General features: G+C 43.1%; 1 protein-coding gene across 1 annotated transcript in view; it reads right to left on the reverse strand.

Moving 5' to 3' along the window:
* Positions 1-2855: 2855 nt before the first annotated feature.
* adam8b (ADAM metallopeptidase domain 8b) overlaps positions 2856-17965 on the reverse strand; it is a 16151-nt gene continuing 1041 nt past the window's right edge. Inside the window, exons 2-23 of the mRNA XM_013909018.1 lie at positions 16866-16975; positions 16288-16361; positions 16126-16201; positions 15748-15824; positions 15250-15448; positions 14408-14473; positions 14265-14327; positions 14015-14184; positions 13851-13932; positions 13632-13774; positions 13312-13498; positions 12936-13025; positions 11073-11289; positions 9893-9995; positions 9636-9804; positions 9464-9544; positions 8777-8861; positions 6947-7067; positions 6706-6865; positions 6583-6630; positions 5960-6010; positions 2856-5453 (exon numbers count right to left, since the gene is read on the reverse strand). Of these exons, the coding sequence (XP_013764472.1) occupies positions 5325-5453; positions 5960-6010; positions 6583-6630; positions 6706-6865; positions 6947-7067; positions 8777-8861; positions 9464-9544; positions 9636-9804; positions 9893-9995; positions 11073-11289; positions 12936-13025; positions 13312-13498; positions 13632-13774; positions 13851-13932; positions 14015-14184; positions 14265-14327; positions 14408-14473; positions 15250-15448; positions 15748-15824; positions 16126-16201; positions 16288-16361; positions 16866-16975 (2501 nt within the window). The 3' untranslated portion in view covers positions 2856-5324. The remainder of the gene's footprint in view (positions 5454-5959; positions 6011-6582; positions 6631-6705; positions 6866-6946; positions 7068-8776; positions 8862-9463; positions 9545-9635; positions 9805-9892; positions 9996-11072; positions 11290-12935; positions 13026-13311; positions 13499-13631; positions 13775-13850; positions 13933-14014; positions 14185-14264; positions 14328-14407; positions 14474-15249; positions 15449-15747; positions 15825-16125; positions 16202-16287; positions 16362-16865; positions 16976-17965) is intronic.

Raw genomic sequence — 17965 nt, forward strand, 5'->3', positions numbered from 1 at the left:
TTTCCTGCTAATTTCTTTCCCTTTTTTGTACTGCTGGGATTCTTCTGGTGGTCCCCGCTGACGTAGCAGCGTCCATATTATTTGCTTTTTGTAACCACGGACTGAAAATGCTTCCCAGATGTGCTGCTCCTCAGCGAGGAGGAGGGCGGATCGTATTTGTTTGTGCTGAAACTTGAGTCTCTAGTCACAGTAATCATGGTCATAGTGGGTCATTGGCTGTGACACTGTGACAGCATGCAGCTCACTAACTGTAATGTTGTGCTTTTACATTTAAGCTGACTAATTTGTCCTCAGATTTGACTCATCGAGAGTTGAGCTGCTTTTTACTGCTTGTCCATTTCTCTAATTGCAGCATCACTGATAAAAGGAAGGAAACGTCCTGACAGGACTTCCTGTACACGTTAGTGTTCTCTCGGTGTTTCTCGGGACTTCATAACAAACAAGCATAATGCAAACAGTTTGATTGCACTCAGTGCGGTCACTGCTCTGCAATCGTGACTCAATAGAGGACGGGTATTTATTTTTTTTGGTTGGTATCAAAAAAGGGGAAGTTGGTATCATTCGAGATAACTTGACTCGGGTATTCAATAATTTTATCTGAGTCTTTTAAGAGTGAATCAGTGCAGATGATCATCTTATTCACTCTTCTTCTCATGACCTGGTTTAAGTGTTTCTGGCTCAGCATCAACTGTTTTAGCACACGTCAGGAAGTGATTTGTCAGAAGTGTTACAAGCACGAAAAGTCATGCCAGGTCACAGCTGTCGGCCTCCGGATAGGCTTAGATTACAATCTTATCTCTGCACACTGAAGCGTTTAGGACTAATACGCTGTTATTAGTAATATTCTGTTATTTTACCCCGAGTTTAAAATAGTTATAGGCAGGAAACTTAAACGTGGTTTGGGAGACCACACGGAGGTCACTCTGAAGTATGTTACCCTAGAAAGTGTTGTGGTTTTGTCCTGCAAAAAGAGCTCAAAGCAGAGTAAACACACAGCTGGCTGCAGGGTTGAGTCGACGCCCGGATCTCTTTGAAGAGAAGGCTTCGTCATCGCGTATCAACTCGTGCAGAATGCGCTCGTTAAGTGGGCAGCAAGCACAGGCGAAACGTTCTGCTGCCAAACAAGCCACGCTCATTGTTAACTGTTGTTTTATTAGCCGTGAATCAGAGTGAATCAGACGAGCTCTCGGAGAGAAACCACCACCAGCACCCGCACCCTCTACTCAGTCCCACATTCCTCCAGGCTCGACTCCCATATCTGATTTACAGCAGAGCTTAAAGTCACATTTCCCCCCTTTTTACAGTGAGATTTACACATCTGACATGAAATATTTGTGGGAGTTTGTCTAGCAGAGAGTCATATTTATGCTTCTCTTGTCTTCGCCCTGCAGTTTGCTGCTTCAGCTACTATGATAGTTTGAACAAAAGACAGACACACCAAACCGCCAACCCGAGCACCTGAGGCCAGAGTCCTGACCTCAACCCCATCAAACACCTTTGCCAGAGCCGGTATCACAGAACATCAGTGTTTGATCTCAACAGAATAAACGCCTTCCAGCTCCTTTCATGGCCACTTGAGGCCGACTCCCATGTTAAAATGGTTTAAAGCAGAAATAAGCACGTTTAGGTTTGCTTCTATGGATATCTTCCCCTTTCATAACAAAAATCCAGAGGGTGAACTGCTCACTTACCCCTCCGTTTTTGTTTTTGAGTCCTGCTCTGCTTGTACGTGTAAACCTGCAATCAGCCAATCGCACGCATATCTCATGTAGACACGGTCAAGACAACTTGCTGAAGTTCAAACTGAGGATCTGACTGGGGAAGAGTGCTTGCTGCCAAACGTTGTGGCCTAAATATTTCAGAAACTGCTGATCTGCTGCAATTTTCCCACACAACCATCCCCGAGTTTACAGAAATTGGTCTGAAAGTGGAAAATGTCCAGCGTGTGGGAGGTCTATGGGGAGAAAAAGCCTCGCTGATGTCAGAAGCCGGTGGAGAATGGCCTGGCTTCTTCGAGCTGATAGGAAGGAGGCAGAAACTCAAATAACGACTCATTACAGTCAATGTATGCAGAAGAGCATCTCTGAATGCACACATCAGACCTTGCTGATGGGCTACAGCAGCAAGAGACCCCACGAGCATCACTCCTGTCAGCTAAGAGCAGGAAACTGAGGCTACAGTTCCCACAGGCTCACTCTAATGAGACAACAGCATAATATACATTGTATGAACAGTTTAGGATGCTGCTGGTTTAATGGTGAGCATCATTTAAACCCCTCAGCTTACTGACGCAGTGTACCTGTCTTCCGATTGCTACTGCAGCATCCTGAACCTCAGATCGTTCACTGTACTTGAATGGCCTCCAGTCGCCTGATCTCAGTCCAGCAGAGCACCTCTGGGAGGTGATGGAACCCGAGGAAGGCTTCCAAGAATTAGGGCAGTTCAGAAGGGAAGAGGGGGTCCAGCATGGATGTTTGTGTTTTCTGTGCTGCAGTAAGACGTCACTTGAGCCTTTTATTGATTCACAGTGAAAGTTCTTGTTTCTCCGAAGAAAAGTGAGCAGCATTTCAGTTAACAGAAGACATTAAAAAAAAAAACAAAAAAAAAAAACAATGTCTGGATGCCAAACAGGAAACTCAGACAATAAAGTCTGAGTCCTCGCAGCTCCCTCTCAGACCTGCTTCCTTTAGCCGCTCATTAGAGACCAGTAAAGACACTGTTTGCTGGGGAAGAACAATAGAAGGCTGCTCGGTCAGTTAATTAAATGTTACACAAGGAAAACCAATCCAATGTAACGGATGTAATTTCCCTCTCATGTTTTGGACCACACCAATGAATTACACAGTCAGCTGATGCAACATGATCACACTGTCGAAATAAAGTGCACTTTATTCATTGCAACAGAAAGCGCTTCATGGGAATTCAAGTTTTTACATCTGATCATACGCAACTGATTACAAGAAAGAGGACCGTTATCATGTGAAATCATACGCTGTAGTTTTGGATTAATGACTCTTTGCAGTTCAACATATGAAACCTTCACAACTCTTCCTAGAAAAATATCAGTGCAGTTTAAGAGAAAACAAACAAAACAGTAATTTCTCCTCAAGGCTCCATTACATCCACCCATTCCCCACCTCTGTGGGACTGAACGAACAATGGAGCTTAAAAAGGTTTAAAGCTGAACCACAGTAACACACAGAGGCCACGTAACGGACGTACCTTCAAGTACAGTGCAAAGTAATGTAAAAAAAACACTTTGTAGAAGGCACAAAATGGCTGCGAAGGCACTGTAGGGACTGCATGAAAGTCAAAAATCCAAAAAAGAAGGAAAAAAATACAGTTTCCCAGTGATCTCTCAGTATCAACTGGAACTTTGTTTAATTTAAAAGAAAAAAAAAGGCACAACAATCACAAACCAACAGGTAAAAAACATTTGAGGCTGCGTTTGCGTGCAGCTATTAGTGAAACCTCACCAGTCGCTCTGTTTTTGGTCTCAGCTGTTCATTTGGCTATTTTTACAAGCTGGTCTCCAAAGAAGAATTTAAATAAGAACAATTAAGGATGCAGACGAACGCTGTCTCGTGGTTGGTTCAAAAAGTTTTGAGTCCAGCATTTAAATAAAATAAAATAAAGGGTAGCACATCGTTAAAATTTTGAATAACGGCATTACAAAACCACTCGAATCAACGTTTCACACCACTTAGAAACATGTTGGGATTAGTAACAGGTTTACAGACTGGCTGTTGTCACTCGCAGTTAGATTCTTCTACCTCTTTCTGATATTTTGGAGGTTATTTCGTTTTTCTTTCAGGCTGCTGGACTCAGATTTCCTCCCTAAACCTATCATTTTGCTCACCAGGACATAGAAATTACACGACTGATCAAATTTGATAAAAACAGTTTAAAACTTTGCAGACTTTCCCTAAAATATACTTTCAAAAATCTTTTTAACTGGAAGTGAAACATTGCCGGCATATTTGCTGCTGAAGAATTCTCCCATACATTTCCTGACTGTCTCCAGCTCTTTTCTCACATGCAGTCTGCTTGAGATGAGTTTTCACTGCTGAATACACTCAGGCTAGTTAGGCTGAGAGCTGCCCGAGCTCCTGCTCATTGTTCTTTTACTGGAGCTGCAGCTGTTTTCACATTCATTATGAAGTTACAGATTCTTTTGTTTGTTGTGTTTTTACTGCTGAGTAAGCAACAGGCGTTTGCTGTCTCACACAAATCTCCATCAGGTAAGTAATAGGAAAGTTGATCACTTCTATTTGTTGGTGATCAGGTATTGTATTAGTATACACCATCAGTCAACGGTCTGATTTACTGTGTTACACAGCAGCCCTCTTTGATTCTGCATGGCCACACGGACATGAACCTAACAGGGCGTATTAGGGCCACTAAAATTTGTTGAAAAAAAGTCAAATTTACAAGAAAACGTACCAAATTTAAGAGAATAAATTTTTTACTTTACAAAAAAGAAAGTCTACAAGCAAATTTGTGCACAAAGACTGGAAAAAGTGGCAAACTGTCTTATAAATGTTCACCTCTGAAGCTTGAGTTTCCCCAATGCTGTAAAAAATGTTAAAAGTGCTCCGACATTATGCCTGTGCAATTTTAACAACGCAGGGTGGCCCATGATTTAGAGACCTTTGACATATAATTAGGATTTTCTTTCTTATTATGTTCAGACTAGTTGCTTAGTTTTGCTTTGCTCCTGTTTAATTACGTCCTAAATGAGTCCCAGCAACATTCAGATCTCTTTATATCACAGTGGAGCTGCAAGCTCAGTTCTGTGCAGGTATCAGGACAAGTGGCCCTTTGACATGGACACTTTTTCACATTATCTTATAAAAAATACTGATTAGAGCTGCTTGTAGAGGCACAGAGTGTGTGAGTGTCCCAAACAAGCTACAAACTGAACACATTACCATTCACGAAAAAGATAACTGCCTAATCATTTCATGCAGTCCCTGAAACACTCATTAAATAAATACTGTAAAACAATATCTTATAAAAGTGCTTTACACGCGTTACACAGGAGGAAAACTGCAGCAGCAGTTAATTTAGAACGAACCCCACCACCAGAAAACAGCCAAAAAAAAAAAAATCAGACTTTTCCACAGCAGCTGTGCAGCTGTTGGTCTCGTGTCATTAAAGATACTCTCAGCTGGTGGAGCTTCGGTCTGCACAACATCTTTACCGGCTTTGAAGCGTAAACTTTTCCACAGAGCCGAGCGTCGGCGAGTCACTCGCTGTTAAAAAGTAAAACTACACCCTGGATGTCTCTGCTTTGGTACAAGTCGATACTCTTGATGAGGATTTCATGCGAGTCTGTGAACACGAGGCTTCGCTGGGGGCGGAGGAGGCGCAAAAGGCTTTATTCTGGTTGCCGGCGAAGGGCTGGGCTTGACCGGAGGTACGGGAGGAGGGGTTGGTTTCACTGCTCTGTTCTGAAAAACAAAAAATGATTCTTAGGTGAATTTATGAAAGCAAATTAGCAACTTCTGCACCTCAACACTGCTTCCTGTCATCGGGGTGGATGCTCATGTTAAACTAAAGTTTCAAATAATGATGGCTCTGCATGATGTCATGGAGATCCCTTATATTGTCACGTATTCCAACTCTGTTTTTAAAGAGGCACCCAATCGGTTTGTTTGAGACAGCTGATGAGCTCTAGCTTCACGAAGGCCCAGTGTGACATGCATAAGGATTATTTTGAGTTGTGAATCATGCAAAGCTACTCGAGTAAGTCCAAAAATAAAAAACGTAGAGCTGGAAAATGTTTGGGCAGACCAGTTGATCCCTATTGATCCCCAGAAGAAAATGCTTTAAACAGGTAGAAAGCAAAGAAAGAACATCTAAATATGAATGAATCAATGAAAATAAATAAAACACGAGTGACCTTTATATAAAATCCTGGGGAAAAGTGTTTAAAATTCTCTGCTTTGGCGCTCACCTGTGTTTTATTCAGAGGCGGTAAAGGTTTAGATGGAGGTAGAGGTTTCATCTGTGGTGAGAAGGAAGAAGACTGTTATTTAACTGGGATTTAGAGCAGATGCTGACACTTTACAGGCTCCTAATGAACATTAAAGTCCAAGTTTGATCACATGGAAACCAAAAATCAACAATGACATTATTTCATAAAGCCACAGAGCTACACTGATGTTTATCAGTCCTCTGTGACTGGCTGTTCCAGTAAAGTCTGGAATCCTAAGCTGTTTTCATTAAACAGCTCAACACTGTAGACTAAATTACATCCAAAAAAGCTGAGTTTAAAGCTGGGCTCAGTCTACACGATACCAGCAAAGAAACAGCTGACAGTTTCTTCTGATTGGCTGCCCCTCATAAAGATAAGATTGAGTGAGGTAATGAGTCACACAAAAAAAATGAAGCCTGAGCTTTTAGCTTGTAACCACGGTGATCTCATTATAATATTACACAGGGCAGAAAGTAAGGAAAAAAGATGGCAGGTCTCCTTTATGCATGTTATTTAACATAGTTTCATTTTTAAGCTTTAATAGACGCTCAAGTTGCTGCGATCTTCATTTTGCATTATGTCTTTAAAAACAAAAGTCTTACCGGCTCAGTTTCCGACGTGACTGACGATGAAGACGGTTTCAGCGGTGGCTGGAAAACAAAAAGCGGTTTGTCAGCATTTCACAGTAAAACGGAGACCTGCGTACACCTGGCTGCTCGGCGTACCTGTGGGGCGGGTCTGCAGGGGGTCACTCGACCCATCAGAGGGGTGCAGGCCTGTTTCGCTGTGGTCTCCATGAAGGTGGGCTGACTGATCTGAGGTCTTTCTTTACCACTTCCTTCTTGGAACGACGGGTTCAGCTTCCCTTCAGCTGAATGCACTTTCCTGTGAAGACAACATTTATTTATTTAGCCGGGAAGAAGAAGGAAAAGATGAAGAGTCCAGACCGCAGAGGGGGAAAACTACCTTGTAGCGATGTAGCGCTCCATGTCGTCCTTCTTACAGCACATCAGCCCAGCAATCAGCAGAGTGACGACCAGCAGGATGGAGACTGCTGCACACACACCGGCTATCAGCCCAACCTGATCTGCAGGCAGAGGAAACGTAAAACTGCACTTAAGTACTGATGCGTCTTTTTTTGCACTCTTTATGTCTAAGTGCAATTAAATTCTGAACAGCATTGCCTTCAGAACTGCGTTAGTCCTTCATGGCATAGATTCAACAAGGTGCTGGAAACGTCCCTCAGAGACTTTGGCTCATATTGACTCTCTCCGTTAGCCACAGAGCTCCTGGAGTCATTGAGTCAGATGATGAAATCTGGTCATCTTCTGAGCAATAAAACTGGGTCACGTTTTCATTTTGTTCAGTTTAATTTAAGCTCTAACAAAGGGTCTTAAAGTTCAGCTACAGCTCTCGTTAAAAGCAAAAACCAGACCCGATTTATATTTGTCCGATCTTCCCTTCAAGATCGACTCCTTGTGCACTCTGGACCAACTTCTCCAGCTACTTTGGGCTGCTCCCTTCCTCACCAGTGGGTATCTGGTGTGGTTTTACACCAGATGCTGTTCCAGATAGATTCCCAAAGGCATCCGTTTCTGCTCCCGGGGGATCTTTCACTAGTTAGGTGACTGCACCAAACCACTGCACTATGTTGTGTGTCTTTGCCCCGTCTAAGTCCTGATCTCTCCACTTGAACTCGAGCTTTTCTTTGGCTCGTTCAGTAGGTAAATATTTAGTCTGGGTTTCATGTCGGTTGGTTGAATGGTTGAATGAGGATGCAGGAATCCTAATCCCCTCATTTCATTACTGCAGAACTTCATGTTGAACGACCACAGCGACCACACTTGGGTCACAGTTCTTGCTCTCTGAAAACAGCTGTTTGCTCCCAGCTCTCTGAGTAACAATGATCCTCGACACGAACAGTTTGTGGCCCAGGGTGAAATCACAAAAGAGCTCCTGAAAGTGGTCGAAGCAGGATTTCCACGGAGCGTTTTACAAACGGCAGCCACGCTGGAAGAAGCGATTGAAGATTATCTAAAAGCTAAATTTAAACCAGTCGCGGTTTTTGCTTTTTCTTTGGCCTCAGGAGCAAAATTTTCTGATCACGGCTTTTAAGTAACAAATAAAAATGAAGATTTTAGTTTAAATTTTACAACTAAATCGTGAGGAAGCTCTTGAACTGTGGCTAAAAACTCAATACGAAGCATCTTTTTCCCGTTTTAACAACTTACCAGCTTCTGGTTTTGCAGAACGATTAGACTATCAAATCTGAAAATGTTATTTTCTAAGAGCAACATGAAAATGTTATGTAAAAGGAATTTTCCACACAAACAACAAGAGCAGTGTTCAGAGGAAGTTATGTCATCCTCTTATTTTCTTAATTAGCTTTAGTTTCGCTAAATTTTTTGTTTTGTTCAGAGGAAAGTGTGTTTTAGAGTCTCTTCTTCCCCTTTTCTTTGGTACTATGTGGACAGAAAGTTGCACAATCATGAGGCGCAACTCAAGTTCAAGCTTCATGTGCAGAATGTAAATACATTCTGCACATGAAGCAGAGACAACCAAGTCTTCTACAAAAGAGTTGAAACTAAATTAGAGCAAACGGGGTCAGTGCTGGGAGGCTCTCATAATGAATCACTCATGTTTCTTATTCACTGGAAAAATGATTCAACAAGCAGCTGTGACCTGTTTTCATCTGAAAGTCTCATTGAGCCTGTAGATTACAACAGCAGCTGAACGCCTCTAAACGTCGTGCTTCATAGTTTATCGTGAACGTTAAATGCACCGCAGCGTCTGTACCTTGAGGTAAATCCGCGTACTGGACGTTGCATTTGGGAGGAGCCCAGCCGGGATTACAGTGGCACTCGTTCCTGTGATTACACACCTGCGGATAAAAAGCAGTTAAATGATTAAAAACACGAGTCGTGGAAGTGGAGCTCATGTTCAACGCGACTGGTTTGGATCGTGTTTGAAAGGCGTTTGCAGTTTTTTATCTGATCGTTTCTTCATTTTATTCAGTCAGTGTTTAAAGTCATTTATAGTTTCTTCCCCCGTCGTTAGGAGGCTGTTACATTCCTTGAGACTAGCTGCATTTGTCCAGTTTTAGTCTGCTGTGATGGCTAAAACAACATAAACAGTGCATTCCTCATCTCTTTTCTCATACCTAGCACCACTTTTAGTTTGACTTATTTGGTAATAACAGCTCTTTCTTTCTCTCTCGCTGCTTTTTCATCTCTTTTTTAATAATTTTTGGCTCTGAAGCTGCTATTGTTCCTGCCCCGTCTGCTCTCTGCTGTTTCTTCTACATCCCTCATTAAAACATCTAAGTTTATGGCTGCCTGTATGTCGCCTGACAGACTAAACGCAGGGCAAACATGGGGCTCGGGTTCAGTTTAACACCAGATGTTGTTTCAGGTGAGGGGATGAGGTGAAGGTTCATGTTTAATGGTGTGAAAATTACGGTTAGTTCTCTGATTTTGAACTTACCCCGTTGTTGTTGCACTTCTTTGCACAGTCCTCCCTCTTCCCGTAGGCTGACACATCCACACATCTGTTATTGAGGCAAACCTGAGCACAAACGTTTGATTCTGAGTAAAACGGCCAAAATATTCAAAGAAAATTAATCGTCCTGCAATGTGTCTCCCTGTGACAGTTTTACCTTATCCGGCGCACATTTCGTGCCACTCGGCACCATGTCCAGGTTTCTCCTCTTATCGTCGTCCACGGCGAGTTTGCACTCTTTGCCGTACATTGTGTTGTAGCTTGCCCGTTTCCCTGTGATAGACTCGCCTCCTTCCTCACAAAACATCGATCCGCACTTAACATCCCTACACAAAACAAAAGCATTAATCCAGAGCTTTGTGGTGCTTCTTCATCACTCTGAATTCAGGGTGAATGACAGATGGTGACACGTACTGTGGAGCACAACGAATGAAGCCGAATTTGTTCTTCCCACAGTTAGCGCCTTCCTCGCCACGCTGGTTCAGGTTGAAACATAAATCTGGTGCCACCTGGGCCCCTGGAAGAAGGCACAGAAGGAAAGCTTCATGTTAATCTGTCATTTATTGTCGGTCTGAGACTCTACATCCTTACGTTTGCTATACTAATGCACCTCCGAGCACATGGGTTCAGCAGCATTTTTAAATTCTAAGCGTCCAGAGATGCCAGAGTGGGATCGATGTCAGAGTTAAATATAACTAAAGTGACGAGGCGCCTTAACTGCACGCTGCTGAACTCATCAAAATGGCCAGAAAAGTACTGATTTAATGTGTTAGTCTTGCCTTTTATCAATGGACTGTATTTACAAACCTCTTATGAGACTTTCTTTGCAGTCGCTTATGTAACAAAATGTATTAAATATTTAGTTGGACAGATATCTTAAAGTTATTTCCACCACATGACAGTAAAATCTAAATGTTTGTAGACCAATGGCTAAAAGCTCCTTGAGGCTTATCTCATCTACTCAAAACAGTGCTGATTTATCCCTGACTGAACCAAGAAGTAACGCCGGAGGGTGGGGCGGGGGACAAGCTAAGGCCTGCAGTTCTCCTCATGGCCACTTGAGGCCCCAAAAGCCAGTCAGTTCCCAAAGACTTCCCTTGTGAAAATGTCCAACTTTACTGGAGCATTTTTGCATGTTTCGGTGTAACAGCTGCAGGCTGGATGATTATTTTTAAATAACTGGTTCATTAGGATGCTGTTAAGCCTCAGAGTCAGCGGTGTGGTGCTTTGGTTCACAGGCAGCCTGTTAGAGCTCACCTACGCTAACCCGAGCCGCTGAGCTCAACCTGTTCTCTGTGTCTGTGCTGTTGGAGCCTTTCGGGACTTTTTTTAATGGAATCACAAGCTGTACAGTTTAAGCGTGCAGCTTGCTAACCACCAGGTGATAACCTCGTGCTCCATCCTCGCGTCTGGATATGGTCAGCGAGGCTTCAAAATGCACAGCCAAAAACCAGAGTCACATTTTTATATACAAACCCTGAGGTGCACCTTTCTAACTGAGCGTGCAGATATCAGCCAAGAAAGCAAAAGAGCCTCAAACTGGGACTTCCCAAACCAGCAGCTGATGTCTTCGATAGCAGCATGCTGAGCGTACCTGGTCCAAAAAGCCTCCAGCAGTGATGCTCCTGGGTGGGACACTGGCCGTTGTAGCAGTATCCCTGGACAGTGCCGCTGCCCTGGAGCGTTTTGTAGCAGGGCTTGCCGTTCATCTCGAAGCTGTCTTCAGGACAATCCGACGACAGTCCGGTGCAGAACTCGGGCAGGTCGCAGGTCCCGGCTGACTGCCTGCACACGCTCCCAGATGACTTCAACTGAACAAAAATAATATTTTAGTGTTTTGACCTTCTATATGTACCAGATCTGGACAATAATTCGCTTGTAGGTTTTTGTGGCACTGTTCCAGGCCTTGAAACTGTCAGTTGAGGAAGGATGTGGTGAGTTATAAAAAACTGAAACAGCAGGGTGTTATCCTCCCTTTCCTGTTAGTGCTGAACAGCGGGTGTAAGAGTAACCTTACATTTATTAGCCAGAGGCGGGGTGTGTCTTTAGGAAAGGTCCTGAACTTCACAGAGAATGGGGATTGTTATATCCCAACAGCTACAACAGAAAATCGGCATTCATTTCATTTACTGGACAGATTGTCAAAAAATTCTGAAATATTCATAATCCCGAGTATTAATCTTGATCTATTTTAGTGACGCGCTGACTTTCCTGCAAATTTTCAGTAAAATATCTCAGCAGTTACCAGAAGACGAGCCTCTGATCCTCCTCCAAGGCCTTCATGAAGATATCTTTTGAAATATTTTTGCAAAACATGGCATACTTTGACAGTGCCTGACTTTTTTTTTTTTTTATATAGCACATCAATATTTCTCAGTTATTTAAAAAAATATTTCAGTATCTACTCAATGTAGATAAGAGGATTAATGTTCCCAGGAGAAAAATCTTACTCATTACAACATCCAGAACCACCTACTGAGAAACTAGCTGCTGGTGTGTGCAATCGTTTTTGTGACACAGTGACGTTAATGACTGTTATTCCATAAAACGTCCCCGGTGGGAGCCAGCTCAGCACGAAAGAGGTGTGCTGGGAGCTTCGTGGGTTTCTGTGGCTGAGCTGCTCCATGCACTGCATGTTTTACAGATTCTGGAAGTTCAAATCATTGACAACTTTCACCACCTCACTAAAGTTGGCAACTATCTGTGACACACGGCAGAGAAGCTGCACATATGGCTCGAATTATCATTATTTATTCTGGTGTGCTTTACAAAATGTGTCATTGCATTAGGCAGAGCAGGAGTTGAGAAAAACATAGCAGCTTCGTTCAGAATCCAGCTGATGTGTGCAGAGATTAGCAGCGCACACACACACACACACACACACACACACACACACACACACACACACACACACACACACACACACACACACAGCTGTGTGTTGCATTGATATTTGGGATAAACTGTATACATAGTGTTCTTAAAATTCTGGAGAAAGCCCGGGAAATTGCTGAGTGAAAAGCATCTCCCACGGCTTTATTTGGAAATTACTCTGAGGAGAAAAGAGAGTCTGGGGTTTGACGTTTTCAGCCAACACGTCGCTAAATTTGAGACTCGGATGTTTTTGTGAATGTGAGCTCTGTTAGTTATCAAATCACAGACCGGCTTCAGCGCCAGATTCCAAAAATGTGTCAGGGAATAATTTAAAACACATGCTGAACGTATTTTTGTCTCCAGAGAGTTTTAAACTTCATCGAGATCTCGATTAATCACAGCTGGACTTGTGATTAGTATTAATGTCCTCGCAGCACGCTGACGCTCTGAATCTACATTCAAATTTAGGTTGTTTTCTGCACCTTTGTTTAGATGCAACGTGCTTTGGAATGAGGCGTCTTATACTGTGTAGGTACGGATTAATATAAAGCCACATTAGGAGGGAGCAGAGCAGCTTCAGTACCTGACACTTCTCACAGCACTGTCCGTGAGCACACTGGGATCCTGCAGTCAACCGACAAGTCGAGGCATCGCAGCAGGGATTGTTGCATTCCTGCAAAAAACACAAAGACACACAACGTTTGTTTCTGTGCACACACTTGATCCTCAAACATGGCTGCAGCGATGAAGGCAGTGACCTCACCCAGGAATTCTCCCCCTTCTGATGAGGTGTGAGCACACTAGAAAGCTATTTTAAATTTGAACTCTTTAAGGCTGCAGCTCTGCACACGCTACCTGCCCTAACCTCAGACAGGAAACCACAGCAGTGGGATAAAATGGAAGAACCTAAATAGCATCTCCCTTCAGCAAAGGACATATTTAAACGTAGCTGGGGTTACCTCCACCGTGCCACAGTCGCACTCCTCTCCGGGCTCCATCATGCCGTTGCCGCAGCGGGGGCCCACGGCGATGATCCTGGAGGAGGTGGGCTTTTGCAGGCAGCTGGGCTGAGCTCGCTCCAGGAATTCAGCGAGCTGAGAAAGACTGCAGCTGCTGAACAACTCCGGGAACATTTGATTTCCTGCCCTGTGGGAGGAACAAGGAGATCTGGGCTCAGCTTAAGGTTCAGCGCACCCCTGCTCTGATTTTAACGGTTTACAAATGGGAAAATGTTTGCAGATGCAAAAAATTCTACATCTGCTCTGGTCTGCATTTTTACCTGAGCTTTTCTGCCATGACACAATCCTTCCCGCTGAAGGTGGAACCGCACATGCAGTCTGGAGCGTCGTGGGAAAGGCCAAAGTTATGTCCCATCTCATGGGCGATAGTGGAGGCGAGGCCTATTGGGTTTTCATTGTGATCCTGAAGGAGAAAAATGAATCAGTATCACCTCCATCGTCCATCCTGATGAACGAGAGTCAGACGCCATTACTCCCACCTGATTCACGCCTCCTGAGTTTCCGGTGCACATGGCGAACTTATTTGCCAGTCCGACTGTTTCTCCGTCAAAATCTCTCCAGCTGTTAAAGACAAAAACGCACCGTCAGGTCAAGCCGGCAGCATCACTGCGGTTAAAACATCTGCACAAATGTCAATCCTCACGTCACAAACTGGGCGTTGTCGTGCTTCACCCTCAGCAGGAGGTCGTCCTGACGCCACGCCAGGAACTTGTCCAGCGTGGCTTCTGAACTGTGGCTGACGTCGATGAGGTCTTTGTTCGACCAAATCTCCAACCCCACCAGCAGGACGCGGATGTTCAGACGCCGATACAGCTGCGGGCGGAGGAGGAGACCGTCAGGAACAGATGTGCTAAGACACGTCAAACATCTTAAACAGCTGGACGCAAACTCACCTTATCGATGTGATTCACGACTCCGAGGATACGGGACTCAGTATTGCTTCCATATTTTTTATACTGCAGGAGAAAAGGAGGCGAATGTGTCAGATTTACTCAGCGATGAGGGTGAAGTTTTATTTAAAGTGAGACGTTATTACCTCAGCGTTGTCCACCACAACATACAGCTCGACAAACCTCTGAGGACCTGGCGTGGGATTCGATTTCTGAAAGGAAACACAAAAAAACTGAAATACACGCCAACATGACACATCAACCTCATTATTTATGGATTATTGACTCACTTATGTGCTTTTACTACACATCTACACACATTAAAATGGAACAAGGGGACAATAAAAGAGGACCACTCCTCTGCAAATAAAAATGTGAGCGAATGAATTCAAGTCCTGCATTCCAAATATATTTACACAGAGGTTCTAACTGACTTCATCGGCGTGAACCCTTCTTTTTGGAGAAATCTAACTATTAATGGTGTTTCTGCTACCCGGTGGAGCTCAGGCAGAGCTGAGCTGCTAGCTGACGGTGCAGAGACAGACAGTGTTTCCTTATCCGCAGAGCAGACTTTAAAGTAGGGTTTGCAAAGCTCTGTGCGAGAGAAGATCCTCGAGATGGGATGAACACACAGGATGAACACGTGTGTTCGTCTGTTCTCGATATCAGGAGACGTCTGAACGATCATTTCTGTCCCAAGACGAACCCTGACTCATCGTATGTAACAGAACAGTGGCTGGAATTCACAAACACGCACACAAAAATCAAACTAAGTAAAGGAAAGGTCCCAGCTGACCTCCTCGGGGTCAAGTTTCGATTTTACAGCCAATCTGAACATCAGTATCATTCATGGGATGGATGTTTGATCTGCTTTCTTAAAATTCACTGAGGAAAACTTGCCTATCTTCTAGCTGCGGTTCCTTCAGTGTTATAAAAACTTTTGTATTATATGAAGGTGAAAGAAAACTACACTGGCACTAGAGCATACCCATGATCTGGACCTGAAGAGTCCAGCGACCTGAGGGCCCTGGTCCTGGTCGTAGAGTAGGGTGGTGTTGGATGAAGAGCCACAGCTAGGCCTGCCGCTGATTTTCAGGTGCTCCTGTCTGTAAACGGCATGATCGCCATCGTCCGTCTGCCCCAGAGGCTCGATCAGGTAAACCTGCTGCCGGGCTCTCAGGAAGCCACTGCACATCGACATTAAAGAAATAACTTTATTCGTCTGCCAAGAACAGAAGAGATGTGACTTTGATCCTTATAAAAACATAAAAGCTTTCAAACAGACGTAATGGGTCGTTAAGGGGCATTAAGGGTGAAACGGCGGTACCCGGGCACAGAGCAGCAATGCGACGAGCAGAAAAACAACCAGGTTGCTAAATATGAAGCAAGGCGTTTCTCAAGAACCTGAGAAACTTTCTCTACAGATGATGTAAGTGATAAAACAGGAAGTCCTATGTTGTAAAAATATCTATCGCTGCTCTCTTACCTCATGCCAGAACAAATCCCCACGCTCACCGAGGAGTCATCCACGCCTTCGATGTGACCGTGATAGTAGCAATGATCCTAAAAACACGGATCGGTCAGTGAGGCCGGCTGGTACAGACATCGCTCACGCAGAGATTCTTTGTTTTTGCTTCCATAAAAATCACAATTAGAAGTCTAAAATGTTCGATTTTTATCATTTCTGGGGCAATAAAAAGTTTTTGAAACAGCTCCTTCTCCTCTAAAACAGGACTCGAGGCTATTTTACGTAAATAAGTCAAATTTTTTAAACATTTTTTATGTTGCAAAAAGTGAAAAACATATCATTTGAGATTGAACAAACAAGATTTTACTTAATCATTTAAATAAAGTTAAAACACACTTGTTTCGGTGATGTTGTCACCCGTTTGCCATCTTCAGTATAATGTGTTTCAGTGTAGTCTCTCCCAATAAGGTTCCTATAAAATTGAAATTCATTTTCATGTATTTATATATAATAACATATATATAATATTTGCATTTGCTGAGCAGAAAAGAAACTCACCTGTTTTTTTCCAGAAGAATTGTGTGATTTCTCCCTTCGATGGCCAACTCGTACCGAACTGTATCAGGATAAAGCTGCAGAGAAACGTGCACAAGTCACAGGGCGGCGTTTAACCTCCTGAACATCTTTCACTTGTGGGAAAAAAGGCAAGGAAGGAAAATACCTGTGCAGGTAAAAGTCCTGCACCCAAACATGTGCTTCTGATTTATGATAACACATAGTTTGCACATTTTTAATCTGCAAAGCAGCTAGTGAAACTGCACTGATAAATTAGCTGTTATTAGGAAAACATGTTGAAATGCTGAGAACACAGAGGTTGGTTTTTCAGTCCCGGGTGTCGCTAATCTCATCCAAAATGACTTAAAAACACAAAATTAAAGGATGCTTACAATATGCATTAACACAATAAAGATCAGCTTCATTTTCAGAGAACTATTGGAAGAATATTCCTATCTGACATGGAAAAACCAGCACAACGATACTCAGTAACGTATGCAGATTCCACTATTTTTAATAGTGAATCACATGAGAAATATTTTAGAGAGAGCACCGGTGATGTGCAGCTGAGGCGTCAGTACCTGCGGGTGGTCCTGAAGGCTCCTCCTGTGTCTCTCCTGGAGTCTCTGAGGTCGGACCACCTCGTAACGCTCCACGTGAGACAACGTCCCCGAGCTGTGCACGATACAAACTACACACCACAAACACTGAGTCACTGTCTGTATATGATCATGCAGCAGTAGTGCAGATGTCAAAGCAAATTTAGGCAAATTCAGCCCAAAAACAGACTGTCTGATGTAAAAAGAAGCATTCAAGAATACAGAGTCTGCAACATCTGCTCACATCTGATTGCATCAGTGCATGCATCTAGGTTTCACTCATTTGAGCTCTGTGGGAGTCACCCCATAACAAAATCTAGAGCATACAGGAGAAGACAATCATGGTGGCGGAAATGTTCGGGCGTGGAGTTGCTTTGCAGCTTTTAGTAAAATCTGCAACAGTGCTTATGTTTAATATGAGGCCATCAGTCCAAAAGTTAGAAATGACCCAGAAACGAACCCTTTAAATATTGCCTAACGTGCCCTTTTTTTTAAAGTTTTCTCCAGTGAATATTCTGAAAACAGATCAAACATCCAGGTTTCTGTTTAGTGAAACTATGACTTTGGCTTCAGATTGTGACACTTTGACTGGGTGTAAAATTTATTTCAGAATCAGAATCCTTTATTGATCCCTAGGAGAAATTATTTTGGTTACAGTGCTCCAGTATAAACAGTAACATAGACAGACAATATATACAATATATACATGATTTATATACATATAAGTCACTTATTGATAAATAGCTGAATAAGAAGAAGAGCGTGTAGCTATTGCAGTACAGTGTGTTAAGTGGATGAGTTGTACTTCTTCCAAATCAGAAATATTTGATTTGACTGTTTTTTTTGTTTTTGTTTGTTTTTTTAAATGTAATTACACATACATGTGTAACTGGGGGCCAGACCTGATTGCTCTTTAAAAGTGTAAACTGCAGTGAGATCATTAAAAGCTGATGTTGTGATGCCAGCTTTACTGCAAACAAGTGAAAAAGTATAGAAAGCTAAAATAGTTTCCAGATCTAGACGAGCTCTTTGAATCCTAAAAACAAAAAATGCCACAGCTGTGACAGAAACTGTTGCATTAA

Source organism: Pundamilia nyererei, unplaced genomic scaffold (assembly GCF_000239375.1).
Source record: "Pundamilia nyererei isolate P.nyererei 1_Seehausen unplaced genomic scaffold, PunNye1.0 scaffold00017, whole genome shotgun sequence".
Taxonomy (NCBI): domain Eukaryota; kingdom Metazoa; phylum Chordata; class Actinopteri; order Cichliformes; family Cichlidae; genus Pundamilia; species Pundamilia nyererei.